Below are 22694 nucleotides of genomic sequence, written 5' to 3'. Positions count from 1 at the left end.
TGCATCTCATCAAGGACTATGTCAGAGTTGTACTATTAGTGATACAAGGTTTGATCACTTGGATAAAGTGGTGACCTATCTGATCTTTCCATTTAAAACTTTTGGTTCCTTTCTTTTCTTTTTTTTGGCAAATAATCATGTGGTGATATTTGTCACCAGGTTTGTTCCCTTTTCCCTAACACATTTTCCCTTAAAGCTTTGATGATTGATGACACTTGCTTAAGTCAATTATTTCATTTTGGGTTGGAGAATGAATGATTTTCTAATTTTTAAATTTCTCTACATTCATTATATGGAATTCTAGAAAAAAAGTTTTCCCTTGTGGACTAAAGATGAACTACAGTTCTTCCTAAAAGAAAAAGTTCTTCTTTCATTTTAATTACCAATTTTCAGAGTAAAGAGTTGGTGTAAAAGTGACCTCCAAGGTGGCAAGTTAGCTTTTTTTCCTATTTGTATTACTATAGACTAGGGGTTTGTCCCAGTAGTCTCTTCTCACACATCCCATTTTCCTGTCTGGTTTATCCATGACGATTGCCAAGTCTCTCCACACTTAAACGTCTGGGCTTTCGAACCAGCCCGCTAGGGGTCACTAGTTTCCTCCCTGCCCCCATGCTGCCGCTCTATCATGCTCTTCGCCATTTGCTACCGGTTGTTCTCTCGCTGGTGCCAACGCTGTCCACGGAGCCGCTCTAGGCTGTTGGGAGGCCGTCCGCATTGCGTGGGGAAGATTTGGACGACACAGTCGCCTCGCCGGTCCCCGGGGCAGCTAGCGCTTCCAGGGTCGGAGGGTGCGCGGGGTTGAAAGCGGGCCGCTCCGCCCCGTCCCCCTCCCAGACCAGCAGAGGCAGCAGCCAGAGCAGCCGCAGCCTGCGCCCTCTCCCGCCTGCCCTTCACTCGCCCCGGGGTCTCTTTCCCCCTTCCTCCTCCTTCTCCTCCTCCTCCACCCCCTCCCCTTCCTCCTCTGCCCACCCCTATTGTTCCGCCCCGGCCTCCCGCACTTCCCCTTCCCGCCCGCTCCCCTTTGTCCCTCAGTCGCCTTGCGCCTGCAGGTAAGCTTCAAATTTTTCCCTCCGCCCGCGGCTATGGCTCTGTTTCTACTCTTGCCATCTTTCTTAGCGGGCTCCGGTGCTCGTCACGAGCCCCGGCCTCGCGTAGTCCCGCGTGAGCGCCCGCCCCCTCCCTCTGCCTGGCCGGCCGCTCACGGGAGGCCCTGGCTCCGATGAGGCCTAGTAGGCCTCGCGCAAGGCCTCCTCCCCTTCCAATCGCCTTTTCCCGGTGGCGGCTGCGCAGGAGTCAAGGAGGGCGCGCGCGCGGTAGCGGGGGGGGGCGGCGGTGGATTTGTTGGTTGAGGGGGGTTGGGGAGGCGATGGCCGGCTTGCTGGCCGGGCGGGTGAGCGCGGCTCCCCGCGGGGGTCAGGCGCTGGCGCAGCCACTCGAGGAGGCGCTACTAGTCTGGCCCCTCCCCCTGGATCGCAGCGCCCCCCCCCGACCGAACCGTTTATTTTTTCCTTTTTTTCTAGTGGAGGGATGGGGGGGTACATTTTTTGAGTGGAAAATGCTTGGATGGCCAAGGGGAGGGGGGCTGTGGAGTTAAAGAAAGGGTAGACGGGCTCCCAGTTACCGAGTTATTCAGGACGTTTTCTCGGGGTAACGAATTTTGAAATTACAAAATGCCTGCCGCTATAGACCCAGACCGAGCTATTTATAGGAGAAGGGGTAATGGATGCAGGATTAACAGCTGGATTCCTGGGGTTGGGTACACTTACATTCTCCTAGTCAGGAGAGAAACATGACAGGGATTTCTTGAGTGGTTTGGTGTTGGAAATGCACCTTTGTGGCATACCTCAAGAAATGGCTTCAAATAGGTTTCCAATTTTCTTGCCTTTTCGAATTTGCTTTTGTCATGGTATTTGTAAAGTGCTTCTTATTCTGTGAGTGAGGATAAGGGATTAAACTGCCAAATTTTTTCCATGTCTTACTAAAGTCGTCCTTACAGACCCAACTATTTTCTCCCTACCCCCAGTACAGTTGTTTTTCCTTGAGTGAAAAGTGTTGAATTCTGGGATTTTTTTCAGCAATTATATTCTGAAAATGGGGGAATGAGGTTCTTTGGGGATGCAAAGCCCTTCTTTTAAGTAATCACATACTTGAGGTAGCCGTGGGGCAGCTTGCTATATACAGGATGGTCTGGCAGCCACTTAACACTTTTAGGATGTTTAGGATACAGCTTTGTGTTACAGCAAAGTTGAAAAGGTGGCTGGTTTTGTGAAGGAGGAAGACTGGCTGTAGGAGAGATCATTGATGTTGTTTTGAAGAGGTGGCTACTAAAAATGTCACTGGAGAAATTTCACCACTTTGGGGAGGTCCTTTTCAAAACTAACACTGTTAGGTCCTAAGGAAGCATTGTAGGCTGATGTATATTCAAAAGCATTCTTTATCCGTTAAAGCAGAAACGTTAGTAACATTGCTTTAGTGCTTACGTGGGGAAAGGGCCTCAGTAGGAAAGTCTCATTACTGCTGTTGCTTAAAACAACCACACAATAAATTTTTAGAGATACCAGCTATCATTTTGATTGTTTCCTTTGGAAGAAAATTTAAGATTAAATAATTTGAATAAAGACTTGAGTAGTAACAGGTTAATGCGGAAACAGGTAAATTCAGATCTTGAGTGACTATCAAGTTTGGTTGGGAAAAGACGACTCAGGCTGCACTTAATGTATTGAGTCATTTCCCAAAGGGGAATGTGGAACCCAGCTTGCATAGAAGGCATTTCAGATAATGCCTTTTTCAGTGAGGTTGTTGATTTAAATCTTTTAAAAATTATTTGGTGACGTGTATTCACATTCAGAATTTTAAGGTGAAGATACATCTTAATTTTTTTAACCTAAAAATTGCTGCCAATAAAAACATTTACATGTGTCCTTTGTAGCTTTCAACCTGAATGGCTTCATAATAGGGAAGCCAAAGTCATAGCCCTCAGTGTATAGTTAGCTTGAGGTTTGCCCTCATGATTTCCAGGTGTTTCTGTATTCTTTGGAAGCTTATTCTGCTAAAGGACAACTGGTGCAGGTTCAGCAGTTCCCCTTAGAACCATTGCCAATTGAAGGAATCTTTCACATCCTGAGAGTCAGCGGAAACCCTATCATTAATGAGAGTAGACTGGAAAGTTGCTTTATATACTTTGTAACAGAATCTGAGCTGTTAATGCAGTGTGCTGGATGTATACAAGCCTGCCGACTGATACACTGTCATTTAAGGAAGAGAGTCAGCTAGAAAACATTGATAATGACTAAAGTAACATTGGGAAATATTTCTATTGTTTCCTCCTCTGAGTTTGGTCATGTTTGCATTTCAGTTTTTGGCTTTCACCCCCACCAGTGACCAAAGACTTGACCACTCAAAGTCCAGCTCCTCAGAACACTGCTCGACATGGACACCGGAGTGATTGAAGGTGGATTAAATGTCACTCTCACCATCCGGCTACTTATGCATGGAAAGGTATGCAACAGCTTGGGAAATTGGGTCATAGTAACTGCTAGAGGAGGGGCCAGGAAGAGAGGGCATGGATCTTGGAGCTCATCAGATTAGCTCTGTGGGAAGTCTGGCTTTAGCACTCCTCCTCTGGTGGACTAGATGAGACTGTAGTGGGAAAATGGACAGACTTTACTAGGAAGCTCCACTGAGCACGAAAGGCTTAACCAGAGGCTAGAGCCAAAACTATCTGGATGATAAGATTTTTCTCATGGATGTTGTTATAGCTTGTGATAGGTAGATTTCCACTGCCCAAACAATTTTGGGTAACTTTAAGGTGAACTGGTATTTGATATTTTTAAAAATGATTTATATTAAAGACAGCACTTTATTACTCCACTATTTCTTGACAATTCTTTGATAGCTTCCCTTATGTTTTGAGCAAAGAAAATAATAAGCCTTTCCATTCCCCTTCCCAGTGAATCCTAGTTTTTCCATTGCTTTGGATTGTTTTAAAAATTACTTTTTGTGATAACCAATGCTTCAAGTTTCCTTGTATTTGACACTAGTATTCTCCATTGTAGGAAGTTGGCAGTATCATCGGAAAGGTAAGGCATTAGTTGAACTCTTAATCACTATTTAGTCAGCCTGGGTTTAAATAATAATTGGAACTCATTTTTGACTTTCCCTCTTTCAGAAAGGAGAATCAGTTAAGAAGATGCGCGAGGAGGTGAGTTATTGAGGATGGAGGGATAGGGACTGTTAACTTGGAAAGTTAGACACTTCTAAAACAAAAGCAAAGTTTCTGTTTAATGAGAGATTGGTAGGCAGAAGTTGTTTTTTTTTTTTTTTTTTTTTTTAATATTTTGGGTGCACTGTGGGAACATGGGATCTTAGTTCCCCAACCTGGGCAGTGGAAGCATGGAGTCTTAACCACTGAACCACCAGGGAAGTGTCCCAGAAAAGGGAAGATCTTAATAGGAGAAGCTGGTATTTTTCTGGCTTGGGTTATTTGTATGACAAATAGTATGCTGGGAAATGTTTTAGGAAGTCTGCATTCAAGACTTAAAGCAGCTTCTGTAGTTTGTTGGAGGATAAATATGGAGCTGTATTTTAAATGATGTTGATGATGCCTTTTATCAGGATCATGTACATAGGCAGCTTCTTGCCCCTCTTGTTTAAGAGGGATTATTTATATATTTGTATGTGTGTCTGTGCTTAGGTTTTTTTTGTCTATTAACCTTTTGGCTCTGTTTCTATCCAGAGTGGTGCACGTATAAACATCTCAGAAGGGAATTGTCCTGAAAGGATTATCACTTTGGCTGGACCCACTAATGCCATCTTCAAAGCCTTTGCTATGATCATTGATAAACTGGAAGAGGTTTGTTGTTCCCTGCCCCTCGTTCTTTATTTTTTATTGCTTCTTGATAGCTTAGTGATTTCCAAGAGCTTTTAAAATTGAAGAACAGACTAGGTCATAAAGCTCTGTAAATGGGTTCTTTACTCCCATTCAGCATCCCCAAAATTGGACCATTTATAGTTAAAAAGTCACTTCAGTTGGTTAGAAAAATACCATTGGCCATAGAAGAACATGAGTTTGAACTATGCTGGTCTGCTTGTACTTTGATTGTTTCAATAAATAATGTATTACAGTAGTATAAAATATGTACTGTGGAATTACAGTCAGCGATTGGTTGACTCTGTGAATGTGGAACTATGGATAAGTTATACTTGGACTTTTGACTGGGGTGAGGGGTCAGCACCCCTAACTTCCAGCTATAGTTAGAGTGCTCACTTTGGCAGCACATGTGCTACAATTGGAATGATACAGAAGAGATTGATGTGGCCCCTGTGCAAGGATAATACACAAATTTGTGAAGCATTCCATATTTTCCCAATTATGAGTCATTGGGGGTTTATATATACAGTGTAAGGAATATAGTCAGTAATACTGTAATAACTTTATTTGGTAACAAACGGTTACTAGACTTACTTTGATCATTTTTTTAATGAATTTAAATGTCAAACAATACTTGTACACCTGAAACCATAGTGTACATTGACTGTGCTTGAATTTAAAAACAAGAACAAAAAAACCCCAAATAGTTTGTTATTAGGGACTCTAAAAAATGTGAAAAAACAGCATCTTTTACTTCTTTACCAACAATTTGAAGGTATGCCACCATTGTGTTCATAATTATGTCCCCTGACTCTTAGTTGAGTGAACTAAATTAATATGGATTTGTTAGGAGCCCTGCTAAATACTAATATACTCTATAAATACAGGTAGGCAGTTACACATTTAAAAAAAAGCCTGGTAACTGTCAGAGCTATACTTGGAGGGGAGGGAATAGTTATCAGAAGCAAAATGTCAATAGTGGGGATTTTTTTTCTGTTTATTAAACTTTCTCAACCTTACAGTGCTGAACCATCATTGCCCTCGGTTCATCCAGTTTTCAGCCTCCCAGCTTCTGTAGTAATGCTGCTAATAATGCAATTGATACTGCAGGCAGAGGAGGGCTTCTGGGCTGTTGCTAATGCCTTAATGGTGCCTGAAATCTTACTCTTGCCAAGATCAGAAATGTTATCTTTCTGACCTGTAAGACCTTGCTAATCCAGAGCTTGTAGCTTTAAAAAAATTCAGAAAATCTATTCATACTTTAACAAATAAGAAACATGGTCTTGACTTAAGGGGCTTATGTCGGAGAAATTCCCAGGTCTATCTAAATACATACTATATACATAGAGATTAAGCTAAATCCTCAGAAGGATAAATTTAATTAGTTTATAGACAAGATGCAGCATATTGTTATGGGAGAGATTACGGGCTTTGAAGCCAATACAGTCTTTTAGTTTAAAATCTACAACTTTTCAGTTGTGATTGGGGTAAGTACTCAGCTTCAATTTCATACCAAGAAAAAAGGATAAATAAAAGTACACTATTTTTAATCTCTACCTAGTTTAAGAGGACAAAATTGGTCACTTGAATTTGGGTTGCATTGTCTCATCTTTTCTCTTCATGTTTAATGTTGACTTCACCAGTATTGTTTTATTTTGCTGAGAAAACTTATTTTACTTAACAAAATAAGTTTTCTCTCTACTAAGAACACTGTTTCTGGCATGAAGGAACATATATTAAGGCTAAATCTGAGGATATTTTTAGGCCATTTTATTTTTTTAGTAATAAGTTGTTATTGTTTGGGGCAGGGGCAATGTTTAAATGTTGTTGGAGATCATGACATAATATGTCCCTTATAAGGTTGTTTTATGCCAGTTAGGGGATCCCAGGGATCTGTTTAAACTTGTATATTCTTGTGGTGTTTTGACTAATTTCTTTTTGTAGGACATCAGCAGCTCTATGACCAATAGCACAGCTGCCAGTAGACCCCCAGTCACCCTGAGGCTGGTGGTCCCTGCTAGTCAGTGTGGCTCTCTCATTGGGAAAGGTGGTTGCAAGATCAAGGAAATACGAGAGGTTGGTTAATTTGTGCTCTTTCTCTTTTTGAAGTGTAAATTCTAAATGAGCTTCCTCTACTAGCTTTTATTATCTAGGAAAAGTTAGCATTTATTGAGATGAAGATTTTTATTAAAGTAATAGTCCTAGAAGACTATAATTTGGTTGATATGCATATTTTTCTTAGATTTCATATATTTCAACAACAGTAAATCAGAAAAGTTAGCCAGAATTTCCAGCTGTTGCGTGGGACCTGTTGGTGACTTTTCCATGAGGCTACATGATCCTTTTTTATGTCTAAAGAACTTACAATTTGATATGTAATAATATCAAGTGTTTTTCTTGGCCAAATTCTTAAATAGCTTGGAAGAAATGAAGGTATATTGGGATATAGTTGTAATTCTCCCTTCAAAATTATGAAAGTTAATGGTGAATTATGGGAGCTTTTATTTATATCTGGGAGTTACCGAATTGGATGTTGGGATGAAATTTGAACAGCTCCTATTCGAATTGGACTTATCTGGGAGCCTATTGTACGTACTATGTGAGCAGGGATTTTTATTTTGCTCATTGATATATTCCAAGTACCTGGGATGGTGCTTGGCACATAGAATGGGCTTAATATAAACATTTGCTGAATAAAAGGTGGGTGATATTTATGAATATTTTGTTTGATGACCCACAGAGCTATCATTAAATGAGAGGAAACTGTGTAGAAGGACCTTTCTCTTAAGAGCAGGTTAAATTTAGGCTGTTATTCAGGCTTATTCTCAGCTTTCAGAGGCTAATTTATTTATAACTGTGATTAAACAATCTTATCTGGAATAAGGAAAGAGAGGGGAGGGAGGATTAAAAGGGTTAGATAGGAGATGGGATAAATGTTTACTGAGTTTTAGACTCTAAAATTTCTGCAGGGAGATGTAAATGGTATGAATGATCTGTTTCTCTGATTTTTAAAATTTCTTTTTACCCCAAAGAGTACAGGGGCTCAGGTCCAAGTGGCAGGGGATATGCTCCCCAACTCAACTGAGCGGGCCATCACTATTGCTGGCATTCCGCAATCCATCATTGAGTGTGTGAAACAGATCTGCGTGGTTATGTTGGAGGTAAGCCCTCAGGCTCATGCTGAGAATGGGGGGGAGGGTGATTTAGGGAGACAGACTGATCTATATTTAGTAAGACTAGAATTAGGTGAGGCTGTTAGAAGCCTCACATGGGGGTGGGGAAGAGGTTCCCTGAGTTCATCTTTTCCTTCTCCCAGCTTTGACTTTTCTTATAGTCCAAGCAAAAATAGAAACTTAAGCAGCAGTGATCATTTGGTTTATAGCAATTTTAGCAGGGTTGGTAGGGGGGAGATTTGCTACTTGGAATTTGAGGACAAAAGATGTATCTGGGGTCTTGAGAAGCTAAGTTAAATTGCCTTTCAGGTTACAGTATTTTGGCTACATGCAACTTTGATATGTTTAAATTAATTTCTATGTTATAAGGCAGGATTATTCAAAATGATCTACAATAACAAAAAATATCCATAGTAGTGTTTCTGAATGACTTACGAGGTCCTGGTGGATGCTATTCAGTTAACAAAAAGAATAATAAAATTAAGGAGAATTAAACCTTTCTAGAATTGTCATAGGGAATTGGTCCCATATTGGTGAGAAAGGAAAGTAGAACTTTTAGGTAGAGTTTAGGAAACTATTGACTGAATCATTGAGCTATTAATGGAAAGTCCTGAATTACCCTAGATAAAAAGTTTGGGAGCTTTATTTCCTATTTGATTTTATTTCCTATTCAGGTCAAAATGTAGTTACAAAGGTACATGGGTACATCTAGAGGTTTTGGTTTTTTGTGTTAATTAGCACAATTTGAACACATGGAAATAATGCCTAAATTATTACAGGGGAATCTGCCTTGATGAGAATTAGTGTGAACTGTATAGTCCACGGACCATCTTACTGTTTTAGAGGCAAATAACTGCTGATGATTTGAGATTAGATCTAGCCAGAGACAAAGTTGATAGGTGAAGGGGTGGAAATAATAAAGTTTTTAATTTAACTGACCTGTGTGAGCTTAAGCCACACAGCTGAAGCAGCTTTGAAACCTTATCTCTTTTTGTTTTTTTCCCCTCTGACTCTCTCCCAGTCCCCCCCGAAGGGCGTGACCATCCCGTACCGGCCCAAGCCGTCCAGTTCTCCGGTCATCTTTGCAGGTGGTCAGGTAAGAAGTTTTTTATTGCTGGGCTAAGGTGAACAAGATTGTATTTGAAATGTCAACTTTGCCAGCAGCACACCAGGCCACTCTGCATGCTTGCTGAAATCTGTACTCTGGCCATAGTTTGACCTGCTTTCAGTTTTATTTTTTGTACTGAAGAAAGCTATGAATGCCACCTTATTATTAGCAGGCATTGGGAGTTTTGTAGGCACTCGGAAGAGGTAATCTACTTAGTAATTTAAGGTGGGTTGGGTTAGAAGAAAAGATAAAATTGCTTTGATGTCACTGCTCTCCCTACCCCCACCCCATCCATGTTTTTTCATGTGTGGGGTGTTCTTTAGAGGTCCAAATAAAACATAATAAGGAGTTGGACCTCTGAAATAGATTCTTGGATGGTGGTCTCAAATTGGGGGCTCCTGAAATTGAGTGTCCTACAAACTTCCCCTTTTCCCCACCTCACCTCCCCTATTCCTACCCCTTCACTCCCAAATTCCAGTGTGTTGTCCCTGGGCTCTTAACCTCAAACACTGGTTTGAACCCACATGGCATAACTGAAATCAGCTGGGGTAAGGGTTCAGTGTCTAGGAGCGGGAAGAGCATGTTGGGCTGTGACCTTTGGTGTTAGAGTAAGAACACCAAAGCACCCCTTGGCCTCTCCTCCTTCACCAACCTAAACTCTGGATCCTTGGTACATGGTTTATTCTGAAGTTAGAGTTTTATGACAAAAGGCACTGATTAGCACCATGTTAGTTTTATGCTTTTTGGTTAGCGTTTGAGGCATAGGTCAGTTTTAAAATAATTGGGATTCAGGCTGAAATAGTGACCTTCATTTTGGTAGCTGCCTAAACAAGTACAAGTGTCCCTTTTCCTACGTGGGGCTGACCTGTTAACAAACGCAGATAACTCACCTATTTCCATCTTGTATTTAAACTGGGGGAGCTCTTAGAGTCCATCTCATTCCCATTCTATTGAATTGTCATAAAACTGAACAAGTTTTGGGGAACTTAGTTTGTCTTGTAATTCTGGAAGCTTTCATAGGAAGTTAATCATATCACAGTTTTGTACTTTTTAATACTAGCATTGTACAAACTGGTTTGGTCAAAGTGTGCTTCATGAGTCTGGGTAGTTAGGCGGATAAACAAAGGCCCAGAGTTAGAGTAGCAGGTTTAGCTTCAGGTGTTTTCCCTTCTCCCCTGGAACTACAAGTTCCTACTTTTCTGGATTCTTCCAGGTCACTTGGGATTATCTAGAGTCCATACCGCACAGCAGCAGTCCTCTCTGTTTACAATTCTACCTTCATTTCCCTTTCCTTCCTTCGCCTTCCCACTTCCCCCTTCTTACCTCTTTGCTTTCCTTCCCTCCCTCCCCTTTATTCAGTTGACCACTCTAAAAGCTTGCAGCTTCTTCTTCCATGAGTGGCCCTGTCTTGGATTATTCCCATGGGCCTTTTTAAATGGACCAGTTTATGCATTGTCCACAGGTGAACCTGTGTATTTTGTTCCTTTGTGACAAAGTGGGCTCTATAGGGGTGCAGTTTAATCCCACATTGACCAGGAGCTGGCATCAGCTCTGTTGCCCCACTCCTTCATTCTTACTGAAAATAGTCCAATTGTGCAGTGTGAAATCTGCCACTATAGGTAACTTTTTTTTTTAATTCACTGATTGCAGCTCGTTTCAAATTGTGTTGTGAGCTCCTTTTTAAAGGAAAAGAAAAAATTAAACAACTTTTTTTGTGTGAATTTCATGCTGGTGACAAGGTGCCGGATTGACAGCCCTGGAGACTGAAATCCTCTATTTATCCACAGGACAGGTACAGCACAGGCAGCGACAGTGCGAGCTTTCCCCACACCACCCCGTCCATGTGCCTCAACCCTGACCTGGAGGGACCACCTCTAGAGGTGAGAGGGGATGTTCAGTCTCCAAGGCTCACTCAATCCTTCCGCCTCAGCCGAGACTGCCAACACGCGGGGGGCCAGTGGCGCTGGTGATTTTTGTGCTGTGGACACCACCTGTCCACGGGGACCTGGACTGACCCCCCCCACCTCATTTCACACAGGCTGCGTAGCCCACCAGATGGTAACACCAACTCTTTTTTTTTTTTTTTCCCCTTTTTTTTTTCCTTTTTTTGTTCAACCCCTTTTCCCTGTCTCCTATTCCTCCTACCCCATTTTCACCTTCCCACCCCCACCTGGGTACACTTCTGGGGGTACTGGCCACTGTGATGTGAGAAGCTTCACATCCTGTTAACCAGCTGCTCCTTTCTTCCCTTCCTGATTCTCCTTGCCCCCCACCCCATTGCCCTAAAGACCCAGCTCCCTTTTTGGGAGGTTATGGTGTGGGGGGAGGAGGGCGTAGTGGGAGCTGCAAGTGCCTTTTATGGAGGGGAGGTGGGAGAAAGCAGGACCTAGAACATAAGATTTTTTCTTTTTTTTTTTTTCTATATGTATTCCTATGGTCAGCTCCCTAGTGCTAGGGACCCAACTAGCTTCCAGTGCACTTAAGATCATTAGGCAGATGTAGAGAAAAGTCAGATAGGAAAAGGGAAGTGTTTTGTTTTAACATGCCGTGTGGGTCTGTGCAGATATAAAACATGTCACCATGATTGGTAGAAGGGTTGGGGTGGTTGAGGAAAAAAAATCATTTTCCTCCTAGGCCATCTTGTACAAAGGGAGAAAGAAGGGGGCTCAGGCAATCAAGGCATTGTTTAATCCTATCTCCCACATTTTCGTTAAGAAACAAATGTGTTATTTTGTCTTTGATTGCAGGGAACATGGCTCCCTTTATAGGCATCCTGAAATAAGCCATCATATTTAGGGTATAAAGAAGGCCAACTCGGGTCTGACTGTATTTGTGAGATACCATCTACTGCTCAACCCCTGGCCTCCCCATTCTCTGGTTCAACTCTGGCTTCCTGGCTAGTTGAAATGTCTCCCCCTACCCCCCCACCCCCCAACTGGGTGGCTGTCCGTGATTGGTTTTTAATAGGAACTGTTTTCCTCCTTTTGTAGGCCTATACCATTCAAGGACAGTATGCCATTCCACAGCCAGATGTAAGTTTTGTTTTCACTTGTTTTGAAAAGCTCCCTCTCCCTTCCAAAATTGTCTCAGTCCTTTCTCCATGTAGGCAGAAGTGAGCTGGGTCTCAAACATTTGCAGTCTTGTTTCCCTCACAAGGTGAAGTCTGTATTTTGGCCCTTAAATAATCTTTAATCAGGAAAAAGTAGCACCTTGTTTTGAAATTTAATCCCTGGAAATTATAATAGATTATTCTACTTTCTCCCGTGTTACAGATTACTCTGAAAGAGAAATGTTCCACTGTTTACCGTCATTGGTTATCCCAGGGCACAATGTAAATTCACAGTGGACTGTGCATCTTTGCATGAAGTCCTTTCTATGGAGGGAGGGTGAGGGAGTGGGAGGTTGGGTTCGCTTTTGTGTACTCAGTCTGAGGTGGTAATGTAAAAAGCTTCTGGAGGGGTGGGAAAGGGACTTATTTACACAGGGAGGGTTAGGAAGTGAAATACTTGGATTCAACTCAGTGAAATTCCTTGTCACTGAAAACTCCAATTTAAAAAGTGCTGGTATTTAGACTTTTAAGGGCATTTCCTTCTGCACTTACTCTCTGCCCTTACTAACCTTTTCAGGTGCTGAGCTTTAGATTTGAAAAGTTGGAGTTTGGCTTTTGGTTAGTGGTAGGCCCCCGGAGGAGAAGTAGACTTGAAGAGAGATGGTTTTACAACAGCCAGGACAGTTTATATAGATGAAGAAAAATAGCTATAGAAATCATAGGGTCAGGGTTGCTAAACCCAGTTTGGTTTCGCCTTAATCTCTCCTCCTTGCAGTCTCCCTATCCCCTCATTTCCTTCCCTCCTCCCAGTACTGACGGAACCCTGCATGGTGTGTTTTTCCCTAGCACCACTGCACAGTTTGTTTACCTAGCCTGTCTGTGCTTGTCCCTGGGGCAACTGTTGCAATGGCTGCAAACACCTTCATTAAATAGCCCACAAGGGGGTGGTTGTCAGGCGGTGCTGCTGCATTTCACACACCCCAAACGCATATATTCTCTTTGTACTGATACTCTATTTCTAACCCTCACCTTCTTGTGCCCATCCCCAGGATTGTGATACCAGCCCCATTCCTTAGCCTCTGTCATAGTTTGAGTAGTAGCCAACTTTGAGGATCAGGAGCTCTACATTTTCCAATTTGAATGTGCTTGAGCTTTGGCTGTGTTACTCTTTTAATGTCAACCTCTTCTGTTTCCTTCCTGCAGTTGACCAAGCTGCACCAGTTGGCAATGCAACAGTCTCATTTTCCCATGACGCATGGCAACACCGGATTCAGTGGTATGGATACCTCAGTGTTGATTTTTGTAAGGTGTAGTACAAGACAGAGGCCAGCCCCAAGGTCTCCATTTGACATCTGTTTAAAACAAACTTCATTACCCAGCGTCCTGCTGGCTTAAACTTGGCTGTTTTCTATGGCTAAACCGAAGGAGGTAATATGTTTGTTAACTTGGTTTTCATTTGGGGTGAGTTATTCTAAAAGAGAAAAAAGAAAGGCCCTTGGAAGGTTTGGGGTGAGATCTGGGGATGCTTGTCAGGCAAAGGGTAGGCTGATATTTCTTCTAACCCGTCCTTATCGCTGCCCCTTTGATCTGATTGGCACCCCCTTTCTCTCCACCAGCTATTCATAGATCTGGGTAGAAACAATCCATTTGTGTAGTGTGTTTTTGTTTTGTTTTGTTTTTTTGGGCTTTTCTATATAAGGAATAACTTGTCCGATAGGGTTAGGATGAGACCACCAAACTCATTTTCACTTGTATCTTAACAGGCATTGAATCCAGCTCTCCAGAGGTGAAAGGCTATTGGGGTAATGATTAAAAAAAAAATCTGTAGTATTCTACTGTTATATTAATAAACTGGTGGGAGTCTTGTTTCACTGCCCATGACATACCAGCAGAACATGCACATGGCAAAAAGGAGCTGAGAGAGCAAAGCGGGGGTGGGCCTGGTGCCCCTGAGGGTCCCTTGATGGATCTGGCCTACCCCCTTCTAAAAATGTTGTTTCAGCAGCCACAGCTGAGAGCAGGACTAGACTTACAAGTTAGCCAGCTGGCCTTGTCTAGTCCAGGTGTCATATAGATGGGTATGGGTGTTTGCTGATAGGATTTTTTTTTTTTTCTTCTTTTTCTTTGGAAAGCAAAAACCAGAACAAATTATTGAGCAAAGGACAGGGAGTAGTTTGGAGAAATGAAATTCCCACACCTCACTGCCATTTCTTTCTCACTGACCTTTAAGTGTAGGTTAGGGTAAGGGTGTTGGGATTGGTTAATCTGGTATAGGTATATTTAAAGCAACTCTGCATATGTGCCAAAAGTCCATGTTACCCAGTAATAGGCATGGTAGTGGTGCTGGTGATAGCATCAGGTGAGATAAAATTGGGATACAACAATAGGAAATCCAACCAGAAAAGGGGAGAAGTGCAGAAGTACTTGGTTAGATTTCGGTCCTGAGAATTGAGGATACCACATCCCCTTGCCCCGTGCTTCCACCCCCTTAGACCCTAATAGCCTGGGCTTTGCAGGAAATGGCATGAAATCAGCCTCTTTTGTTGGTACAGAGGAACCTTTCCAGCATTATTTCTACACCCCTCTCCCCCTCTTTCCTCTTTGGAGGCTTCCAAGTTAGAGATGAATCCCAACAGCCAATGCTGGGTTTCCAGTTCATTTTCCTTCTGTTAGGTTAATGTGCAAACCAGCGGGAGTTGTATGCTGTGCCTTGAACTTCTTTGCTGTCTTCTGTCTTTTAGCAGGTTTGGATGCATCTGCTCAGACTACTTCTCATGAACTCACCATTCCAAACGATGTAAGTAAAAACAGAGGTTGGGCTACTCTTAACACCTTGGGGAAGAAAATGGAGTTACAGGCACTAAAATTCTTAAAACTGTAAAATCTCAAATAAAAACTGATGGAGATTGATAAAATTATTGTGTGAGTTATCTTGAGCCAGAGGAAACTTTTTGTCTCAAATAGAAATTCCCATTTGCTTTTGCATCTTGTAGAATCTGCATATGTAATCCCTAATGGAGTGGTCATTAGATGTTATCTGTGCTGTCCAACATGGTAGTCACTAAGCACATGTAGCTGTTTGAATTGAGAATAATAAAATGATAAACTCAAGTTTGTCAATCTCACTGGCCACATCAATGTTCAGTAATGACATTATTAGTGTCTACGGTATTGGAGAGTGCAAATGTTGACCAATGGTTTACTTTTTTCTTAGGCAAAAGCGTTAGAAATTAGCCAGAATCCTTGTCACTATAGTAAAGTAATAATCATGGCAGGATGAGTTAAGGCATCTTTATTGCCAAAAACAGAAGAGGTTTATCATCATCTTTGCACTGCTTTGTCTTTGGAATTAGTACTCTGAAAGAAATGAGCTAATGGTCCTAGGAGTCACTCAGTTCAGAGTTGAATGCCATGTTTGTGGGCCTGAGGTATAGAAGCCTGAGGGGTGGGGTGGAATGCTGGGACCTAGCCATGCAACTCTTAATTTGGTATGCCTTGTTTTTCTTCCTTAAGTTGATTGGCTGCATAATCGGGCGTCAAGGCGCCAAAATCAATGAGATCCGTCAGATGTCTGGGGCGCAGATCAAAATTGCGAACCCAGTGGAAGGATCTACTGATAGGCAGGTTACCATCACTGGATCTGCTGCCAGCATTAGCCTGGCTCAATATCTAATCAATGTCAGGTAAGGGTTCCCTATCTTTTGTGTTATTGGTGCCAACACAAGTAATGTGTGTGTTGGGAAAAGTTACACTGTAATATTAAGTATGGGATTCTCTGGGGGATGGAAATGGGAAGGGTAGAGATTGCAAAAGAAAAAGTATCTAGCTCTACTTCTCATCCTTTAGTATAGGGGGGGAAAGTAACCAGACTGTAATGAGTTTGCATGGGGTTGGGGAAAGGGAAGTGGATTGTTTGCATTTGACTTTTTGTTGGTTTGGGGAATGGAAGGTATGGAGCATGTCTTCACTTTGTAGGACTGCTCTGGCTGGAGCACCCATACTGACTTAAAACCAAATGTAGGTCTCATTGTAGGTGTCATACAGACTAATACTTCACTGAGTTTAGGCTCCCAAGCACCCTTAATTGAAATAAAGATAATGACAGCAAGATAGTTTCTTCGAAGCAGTCATTACTGTTTATTCTGAACACATCCATTTGTGCCATTGTGTTCCATTGTTTAGAGCTTGTGTGAAAGGAGAGGTACAGGTATTGGAAGTTTCTAGAAATGCTTAGTATTTTCTTTACCCCCCACCATCTCATCTCATCCCTTATTGACCTGCTGAGGTTTTACTTTTCTTATCCAAAGGTAGCTAATGTTAACACACACAGTTGCAGCAGCACTGTTACAGTTAATGGGCATCTTGCAGGGCATTTTGTATTTCTTGCTTTCTCAGCACATGTGCTTAAGTCATGTTCTTAATTGCTTACTAACATCTTAAAGCAGCCCATTCCGTAAGGGACTTAGTTTTCCCTTTTATGTAGACTTTTACCTAAGTTGTTTATCTCTGTCACAATTAGTTGGTCTCTGTTGTATAGACAGATTTTATGGGTTCCTAAATGTGTAGTGCAAGGGAAAGGAATTCATAAGTATGGTATGGGGTCTATTTTTTGCCATGCTTACGCTGACCATATATTTATTCCATGGTCTTTTATCCCCTGTAAGAATTTATCAGTTTCCCAGTAGTGGTTCCATCTGTTATCATATCTCTTTATGCCTTGAGGTATTTTCTTGTCTTTGTGTAGAAAAGATTTCTATACCTAGATCTGCTTTCTATCGTCTTGCTGTTTGCAAGGGTTTGTTTCCCTGTTTCTGACTGTGGTGCTGTATTGTTAAGAGGCAAGAATTACGTTCTTGCAAGCTGGACGCGTCTGCTTGAGTAGATGTGCACTGAATATTGTCAGATAGTGTTTCCATGTAACCTGCTTGCCTGACCCCTCTACTGGGTTGATGGCTAAGTCTTAAGGAAGCAAAACTTGGGTCCGCCTTCATTTCTTGATTTAGTCACTCTTTTCAGGACCATCCTTTTTACATGAAACTGCCCAAGCTGTGGATTTGGGTCAAAACTTTAAAAAAAACCTTGATTTATTAACAATCAAGGGCTGTGCATGCACGCAGCTAACTCATATTGGCCCAATTTGAACACAGAAAGAAGACTGATTTTATTATGAATACTAGGCAAGAAAGATGTCTCTGTTTTTAGTAATAGACTTTGAGAGTTTCTGCTGATTGTGGCAGCTTTTATGGATTTTAACTGTCCTTGGATTTAGGTAGACAAAATGGGGGTCTTGAGGAGCCTCCCTGTCTTGGAAGAGTTAGTCTTATGCCATAGGATGTCCAACAGACTTCAGCACATACCTGCAGTTCTGGCATAGGCCCATGGAGGCATTGGGAGCTACAGGTCATCACTATTACTTAGAGCTCATTTTAGAAGTAGAAGTGATGTTTTTAGTTCATTAAACTGAATTTTTCAGCAGTGCATGAAGTTTCTCTTCTCTAGTTTTGTAAAGTCTGTGTAAGAAGCATGGTCAGTTAAACAAAAGAACCTTCTTTTCTCCTCACCCATCACCAGAAATAAGGCTTATCTATGCTTCTGTTTTCAGCAATTTTCATTGAAAATGCTACAGAGTTTGAAATGAGTGACCTACTTTGGGCTCTTGTCCCTTTCTATCCTGATATATTAGTTAGTTGACTGGCAATGGAAACAAATTTTGATATTAATTACAGGGGGAAAAAAAACAATTTGAAAAATTCTCGGGGTTAGTGTCCCAAAGCTTCACAAGTGCTTGGTGGATGAAACATTTATTTGTTTGGGAATTGATGAGTATTCTTTCATTTTCTGCTTGAAATCTTTTTCTGCCTTTTGGGTTGCATCAGTATGTCAGGTACATGAAAGTGTGTGATGTCTTTTCTCAGTCCGTCAGCCTTTTCTTCACGTAGAAGTTCTTGATAGCATTGGAATGGAATTTGGCAAAGTATGCATTTTTAGAGGGTGGGACACAGAATAAAAGCTTGTCACAAGCTGATAGAAGTTTTCTTAGTTGGCAACAGAGGCACTTACTGATAAGCGGATTTTGTCCTGTACTTTGCCCTTTTGTGGTCTTCCCTTCCACCCACCCTTTTTTTTTTGTTCCTTTTTTTCCTCTGTTACAGTTTAGAAAACGCTAAACCCTCCTCCCAGGCAGCCTCCGTCACGATCCCCGATCACCTCAGCATCAACCTCTCTCAACCCTCCACCCCTTCTTCTTCTTCTTCCTCCTCCACCACCACCCCCTCGCTCGCCACAGCGGGGACCTCCGACGCACCCTCCAGCCTCCCCAACCCTCTTCCGACCGCCCCTTGTGTCTCCAGTCTGCTTGGCATGAAACCCATCCCTCTCCTGGCTCTAAATGTTGTGTCTGCTGCTAAGGGTACCGGGGCTTCAGCTACCACCACCACCACCTCTGCTGTGCCATGTGTAACTAACAAACTGAAAGGCGAGAAACAGAGATTCTCTCCCTACTGATGGCATATGTCTTGGGGCACCCCCTCAAGTATTTCATGGTTTTTTTTCCCCTTTGTTAATATTGGTGAGAACCAAACAATTGTGAGCTTGTGACCGTTTCCTTTTTACTGTTTCGGGGGGATGACAGGGTGGGGGTAGGGGCTATGGGAAACTGTGTTTAGGTTTAGGCCATTTCTGCTGAGTGCCTGTTTCAGAGTCTGACTTGTTGAATTCTTTATCTAGAGCCACAGTTCTTGCTCTTCTTTCTCATTCTGTTACTTTTTGTAGCTTTATTCTGCCTTGCAATATAACAATGTGTTAGGCTCTGTGTTAATGAATAAAAAATTCTCAGTTAACTTTTTTTTTCTTTTAATTATTTCATGGTTAAGTTATCAGCTGTCCTCCTTGGCCAGATTTGTGTTTCTAGTTGTAATAAAGTTGCCACAGTAAGAACCTTAGTTGACTGCTGTGTAGGAAAGAAGTTTTTTCTTTACCCAGAATGGGGAGGCAAGTTGGGAAAAGTCTAATAAAGTTTGCCAGCTTCTGTCTGCATTCCTCTGAACTAGTATTACTTAAATCTCAAACAACCAACCAGTGACATTGCCTCAAATTTGGCAAGATCCTGCCTGTTTATCCTAAATCAACTCTGATTACTCAAACAGGACCCTTTACCCTTTTATCCCCACCAACCTGTCTGTACCAACCCTGTCATAACTTAGAGGATTAAAGACCTGTAAGATCAACTTTAACTCATTGATCCACTTAAGATTGTTCTAAATTGTCCAAAGCCTTATTCTTTTTTGTATCCCAAGATTACAGTTCTCTCTCCATAAGAGTAGAGATGCCCTGAGTAAAATGGTGGAAGGCCTCTGATAGTCTCCACTTAGCCTGAGTGTATATTGCCAGAGTAATGAAAGTACAGTGCTCTTAGGGCTTAGGAGAACCAGTGTGGAGACTTTTTTTTCCTGGTGACCTTTTCCCACATCCCCCTTCGGCTTACATTGTTTAAAAAACCTAATTATATTGTAGTATATTAACTACAGTATATTGTTGCCCTTAAGATTGGGGCTGTAAATAAAGTCTGCATGAAGGACTAGTGGGGTGTTTCATTGTCCAGATGGGGGTTTTGTTGGTTGGTAGATGATGCTTTATCATGTGGTGCAGTGCCCCTTAGTAAGCTTTTTTAATAGCTTGCTGATACCATCTCTCCCCAGAAACCTTTTTTTTTTTTTTTTTTTAATTTTTTACCTAGTTCTTTACCTAATGAGTACTCCCTGAAGGATTGCTGGGAAGAAAGTCAGAGGTTTTTTTTCCCCTAAGTGCTTGCTGACTAAAATCCAGAGGTCCTTGGTGTTCAATTTTTTGTAGCAGCCTACAGCTCCCCCATGTGGTCTTTCTTTTCTAGAGTCCTTAATATATTTTAGTTGGGTTTTCCCTTTTCTTTGTTCTCTTTCCCTGCCACCCCCAATTCCTGCCCATACTGGGTGTAAATTCTGGACAATTCTTTTTGAGTTCTTTTTGGTGTCAGAGTGCCACCACCTTCTTGTGTGAACTTACTAATTTTTTTAAATCCTAGATCTGTTTGCAGCAGCTCCTTTCCTGAACCTTCAGTTCCTACTTAAGTCTTTGATTAATGGTCTGTTTTTTATGTTGCCCTAGATCATCCCATTTTGAGGTTGGCAAGAATCTGTCCCCTATTAACTGTTCTCCTTTATACTGAGGTCAAAATACCATTTCTGACTTGAAACTATATGCAGTTTGTAATTGAAGGAGCTCTGTGTTTCCTGGCTTTCCTCCTGGCCAGTTTTTCAATTTGCATTATTCTGGAAGAGATTCAAATGGGGAAGTATTCATGTTCTCTTGACAAGGAATGCCATTACATTTAAAATCTTTACGAAATAAAGTTACAAAATGCGGGGCTTCCCTGGTAGTCCATTGGTTCAGATTCCACACTTCCTTTGCAGGGGGCATGGAGAGGTTCCACATGCCCCAAGGTGAGGGTGTGCTGTGCTTATTAGGTGCTTAGTTGCTCAGTTGTGTCCGTGGGCCATAGCCCGCCAGGCTCCTCTGTCCATGGGGATTCTCCAGGGACGAATACTGGAGAGGTTTGCCATCCTTTCCTCCAGGGGATCTTCCCAACCCAGGAATTGAACCCTGGTCTCCTGCATTACAGGCAGATTCCTTAAACTGTCTGAGCCACCGGGGAAGCCCTGAAGTGTGCTGCCCGCCCACAAAAAAAAAAAGTAAAAATGAGACTGGGTCTTAGACATTTAGCTCTGTTCAAAATGGGAGCCAGGTCTTGCTGCCTACCTAGTATCAGAGAAGCAAGCTGATCACTGAACACCTAAAAGACCTTTCCTTCAAAGCCCCAAGCTGGATTCCAGGACTTCGAATGATCTATTTGAAACAGGCATTGTTGCCAGAAATATTTGAATGGAGAGTTTGGCCTAATAAGACCACAAATTGGGGAGCCCTTAGAGCAAGCCTAGGGAGTTGCTGAAAATGGTTTTGATTTCCACTCCAAGTCTTGAAAACTAGACCTAACAATTGTAGGTTGAGTATAATTCTTAATCCAAACTTACTATATTTGCTCCCTCTTTAACATGGCTTAGTTATAAAACACTAGTATCTCTTAATAGTAATAGTCTTTACATTGATAGAGAAACCCAGGACTGTTCTGTGAGCTTAGAAGAAGCCAAAATAAAGCTGGGCAGTAAAGTTTCTGTGTATTGTGAGCCCCCTAAGAGGGGGCTTTTGTGTGTGTGGTCTGTTTTTGAGAGAATGCTTAATGTATCCCACAGAGATACTACGAAGAGCATAGTTTGAGATAGAACTATGGTTCTGAGGTTAATTTGCCCTAGGAAGCTTGGATTGCAGGGCTTATATAGGACCATGGTACTGGTTAACTCAAGAAATCTTAAAATCAATGTCTCCCTTGATACGGAAACAGATTTATGTACTCCTTCACATCTTATCAACCAGACTAAGTTTTGGAGGTGAGGTACTGCCGGGCACTCAGGAAACTAACTTCGAGTTTTTTTTTGTGTGTGTGTTACAGGCTTTCCTCGGAGACGGGTGGCATGGGGAGCAGCTAGAACAATGCAGATTCATCCATAATCCTTTCTGCTGTTCACCACCACCCATGATCCATCTGTGTAGTTTCTGAACAGTCAGCGATTCCAGGTTTTAAATAGTTTGTAAATTTTCAGTTTCTACACACTTTTATCATCCACTCGTGATTTTTTAATTAAAGCGTTTTAATTCCTTTCTCTGTTCAGCTGTTAATGCTGAGATCCATATTTAGTTTTATAAGCTTCTCCCTGTTTTTTTTTTTTTTTTTTTTTTTGGCTCATGAATTTTTTTTGTTTGTCATGGAAATGTAAGAGTGGAATATTAATACATTTCAGTTTAGTTCTGTAATGTCAGGAATTTTTCAAAAAAATTAAAAGATGGACTGGAGCTTTTTCTTTGTGAATAGAAACTGGATGCCACAGTGATTTCATGTGGGTTTTATTCTGGTGTCTTGCTGTTATTTTTGCACCTTTTATCCCTCAAAAGGGTAAGGACCCTGCTTGGGTTTTTAAGCGTTTATTCCAGTGCAGATGTTTTCTTCTGTTTTACCACTCCCATCTTTTTCTGGAGCCCTTGAGCCTGCATTGCAGAGTGATCTTAATAATAGCTATAGCAAGCTGGCTGTGCCCTTGGTCCAAGAGAATGGGGATTACAGTTTTCTAAGACATGCCTGCAAAATGTAAGCAAGCACTTCCCACTGGAAGGGTGCACACGCATACACACGGAAGCAGCAGAATTTGTCTCACTGGGATTCACCTTCCTGGGAATACCTACACCCTTGTCCAGAAATCATTCTGTTTAATAAGGATGGATATTTTCTAAGGTCTGTCCTAGTACAATCCTTTATAAAGATAGACCTGTTTATACAGGTTTTAGGTTGGTGCTCTAAGTGGTTAGCATCACTTAAAGCATAAAAGGAGCAAGTCATTCAGCGTTGTA

General features: G+C 41.8%; 1 protein-coding gene and 1 non-coding gene across 32 annotated transcripts; both read left to right on the top strand.

The window, feature by feature from the left end:
* Positions 1-948: 948 nt before the first annotated feature.
* Positions 949-22180, top strand: PCBP2 (poly(rC) binding protein 2). 31 transcript variants are annotated; one of them, XM_019960425.2, is made up of 15 exons: positions 949-1049; positions 3356-3498; positions 4056-4079; positions 4169-4201; positions 4736-4852; positions 6815-6946; positions 7903-8031; positions 9053-9139; positions 10939-11031; positions 12142-12183; positions 13404-13476; positions 13964-14002; positions 14945-14997; positions 15714-15883; positions 18353-19039. In XM_019960425.2, exons 2-15 carry the CDS (start codon positions 3430-3432, stop codon positions 18702-18704), a joined length of 1413 nt encoding a protein of 470 aa, XP_019815984.2. In that variant the 5' UTR covers positions 949-1049; positions 3356-3429; the 3' UTR covers positions 18705-19039. The 31 variants fall into 31 exon arrangements, with proteins under 31 accessions (XP_019815984.2, XP_019815994.1, XP_070645111.1 ...); XM_019960427.2 differs by having other exon boundaries at positions 950-1049; positions 9065-9139; positions 14942-14997; XM_019960424.2 differs by having other exon boundaries at positions 950-1049; positions 14942-14997.
* On the top strand, positions 5259-5365 carry LOC139183325 (U6 spliceosomal RNA). Its single transcript, XR_011566925.1, has one exon. It is a non-coding gene; the product is annotated as a U6 spliceosomal RNA (small nuclear RNA).
* Positions 22181-22694: the final 514 nt, after the last annotated feature.

This window comes from Bos indicus, chromosome 5 (genome assembly GCF_029378745.1).
Source record: "Bos indicus isolate NIAB-ARS_2022 breed Sahiwal x Tharparkar chromosome 5, NIAB-ARS_B.indTharparkar_mat_pri_1.0, whole genome shotgun sequence".
In the NCBI taxonomy this organism is placed as follows: Eukaryota; Metazoa; Chordata; class Mammalia; order Artiodactyla; family Bovidae; genus Bos; species Bos indicus.
This window is presented reverse-complemented; position numbering and strand designations above follow the sequence as displayed.

What these genes read in the sequence shown, in the direction of transcription:
- PCBP2 (XM_019960424.2), top strand. Translation starts at nt 3,430, where the DNA reads ATGGACACCGGAGTGATTGAAGGTGGATTAAATGTCACTCTCACCATC. An exon ending in TGGAGGGACCACCTCTAGAG is followed by an intron (nt 11,032 to 12,141) that starts GTGAGAGGGGAT and finishes CTCCTTTTGTAG; the next exon opens with GCCTATACCATTCAAGGACA. An exon ending in AACTCACCATTCCAAACGAT is followed by an intron (nt 14,998 to 15,713) that starts GTAAGTAAAAAC and finishes TTCTTCCTTAAG; the next exon opens with TTGATTGGCTGCATAATCGG.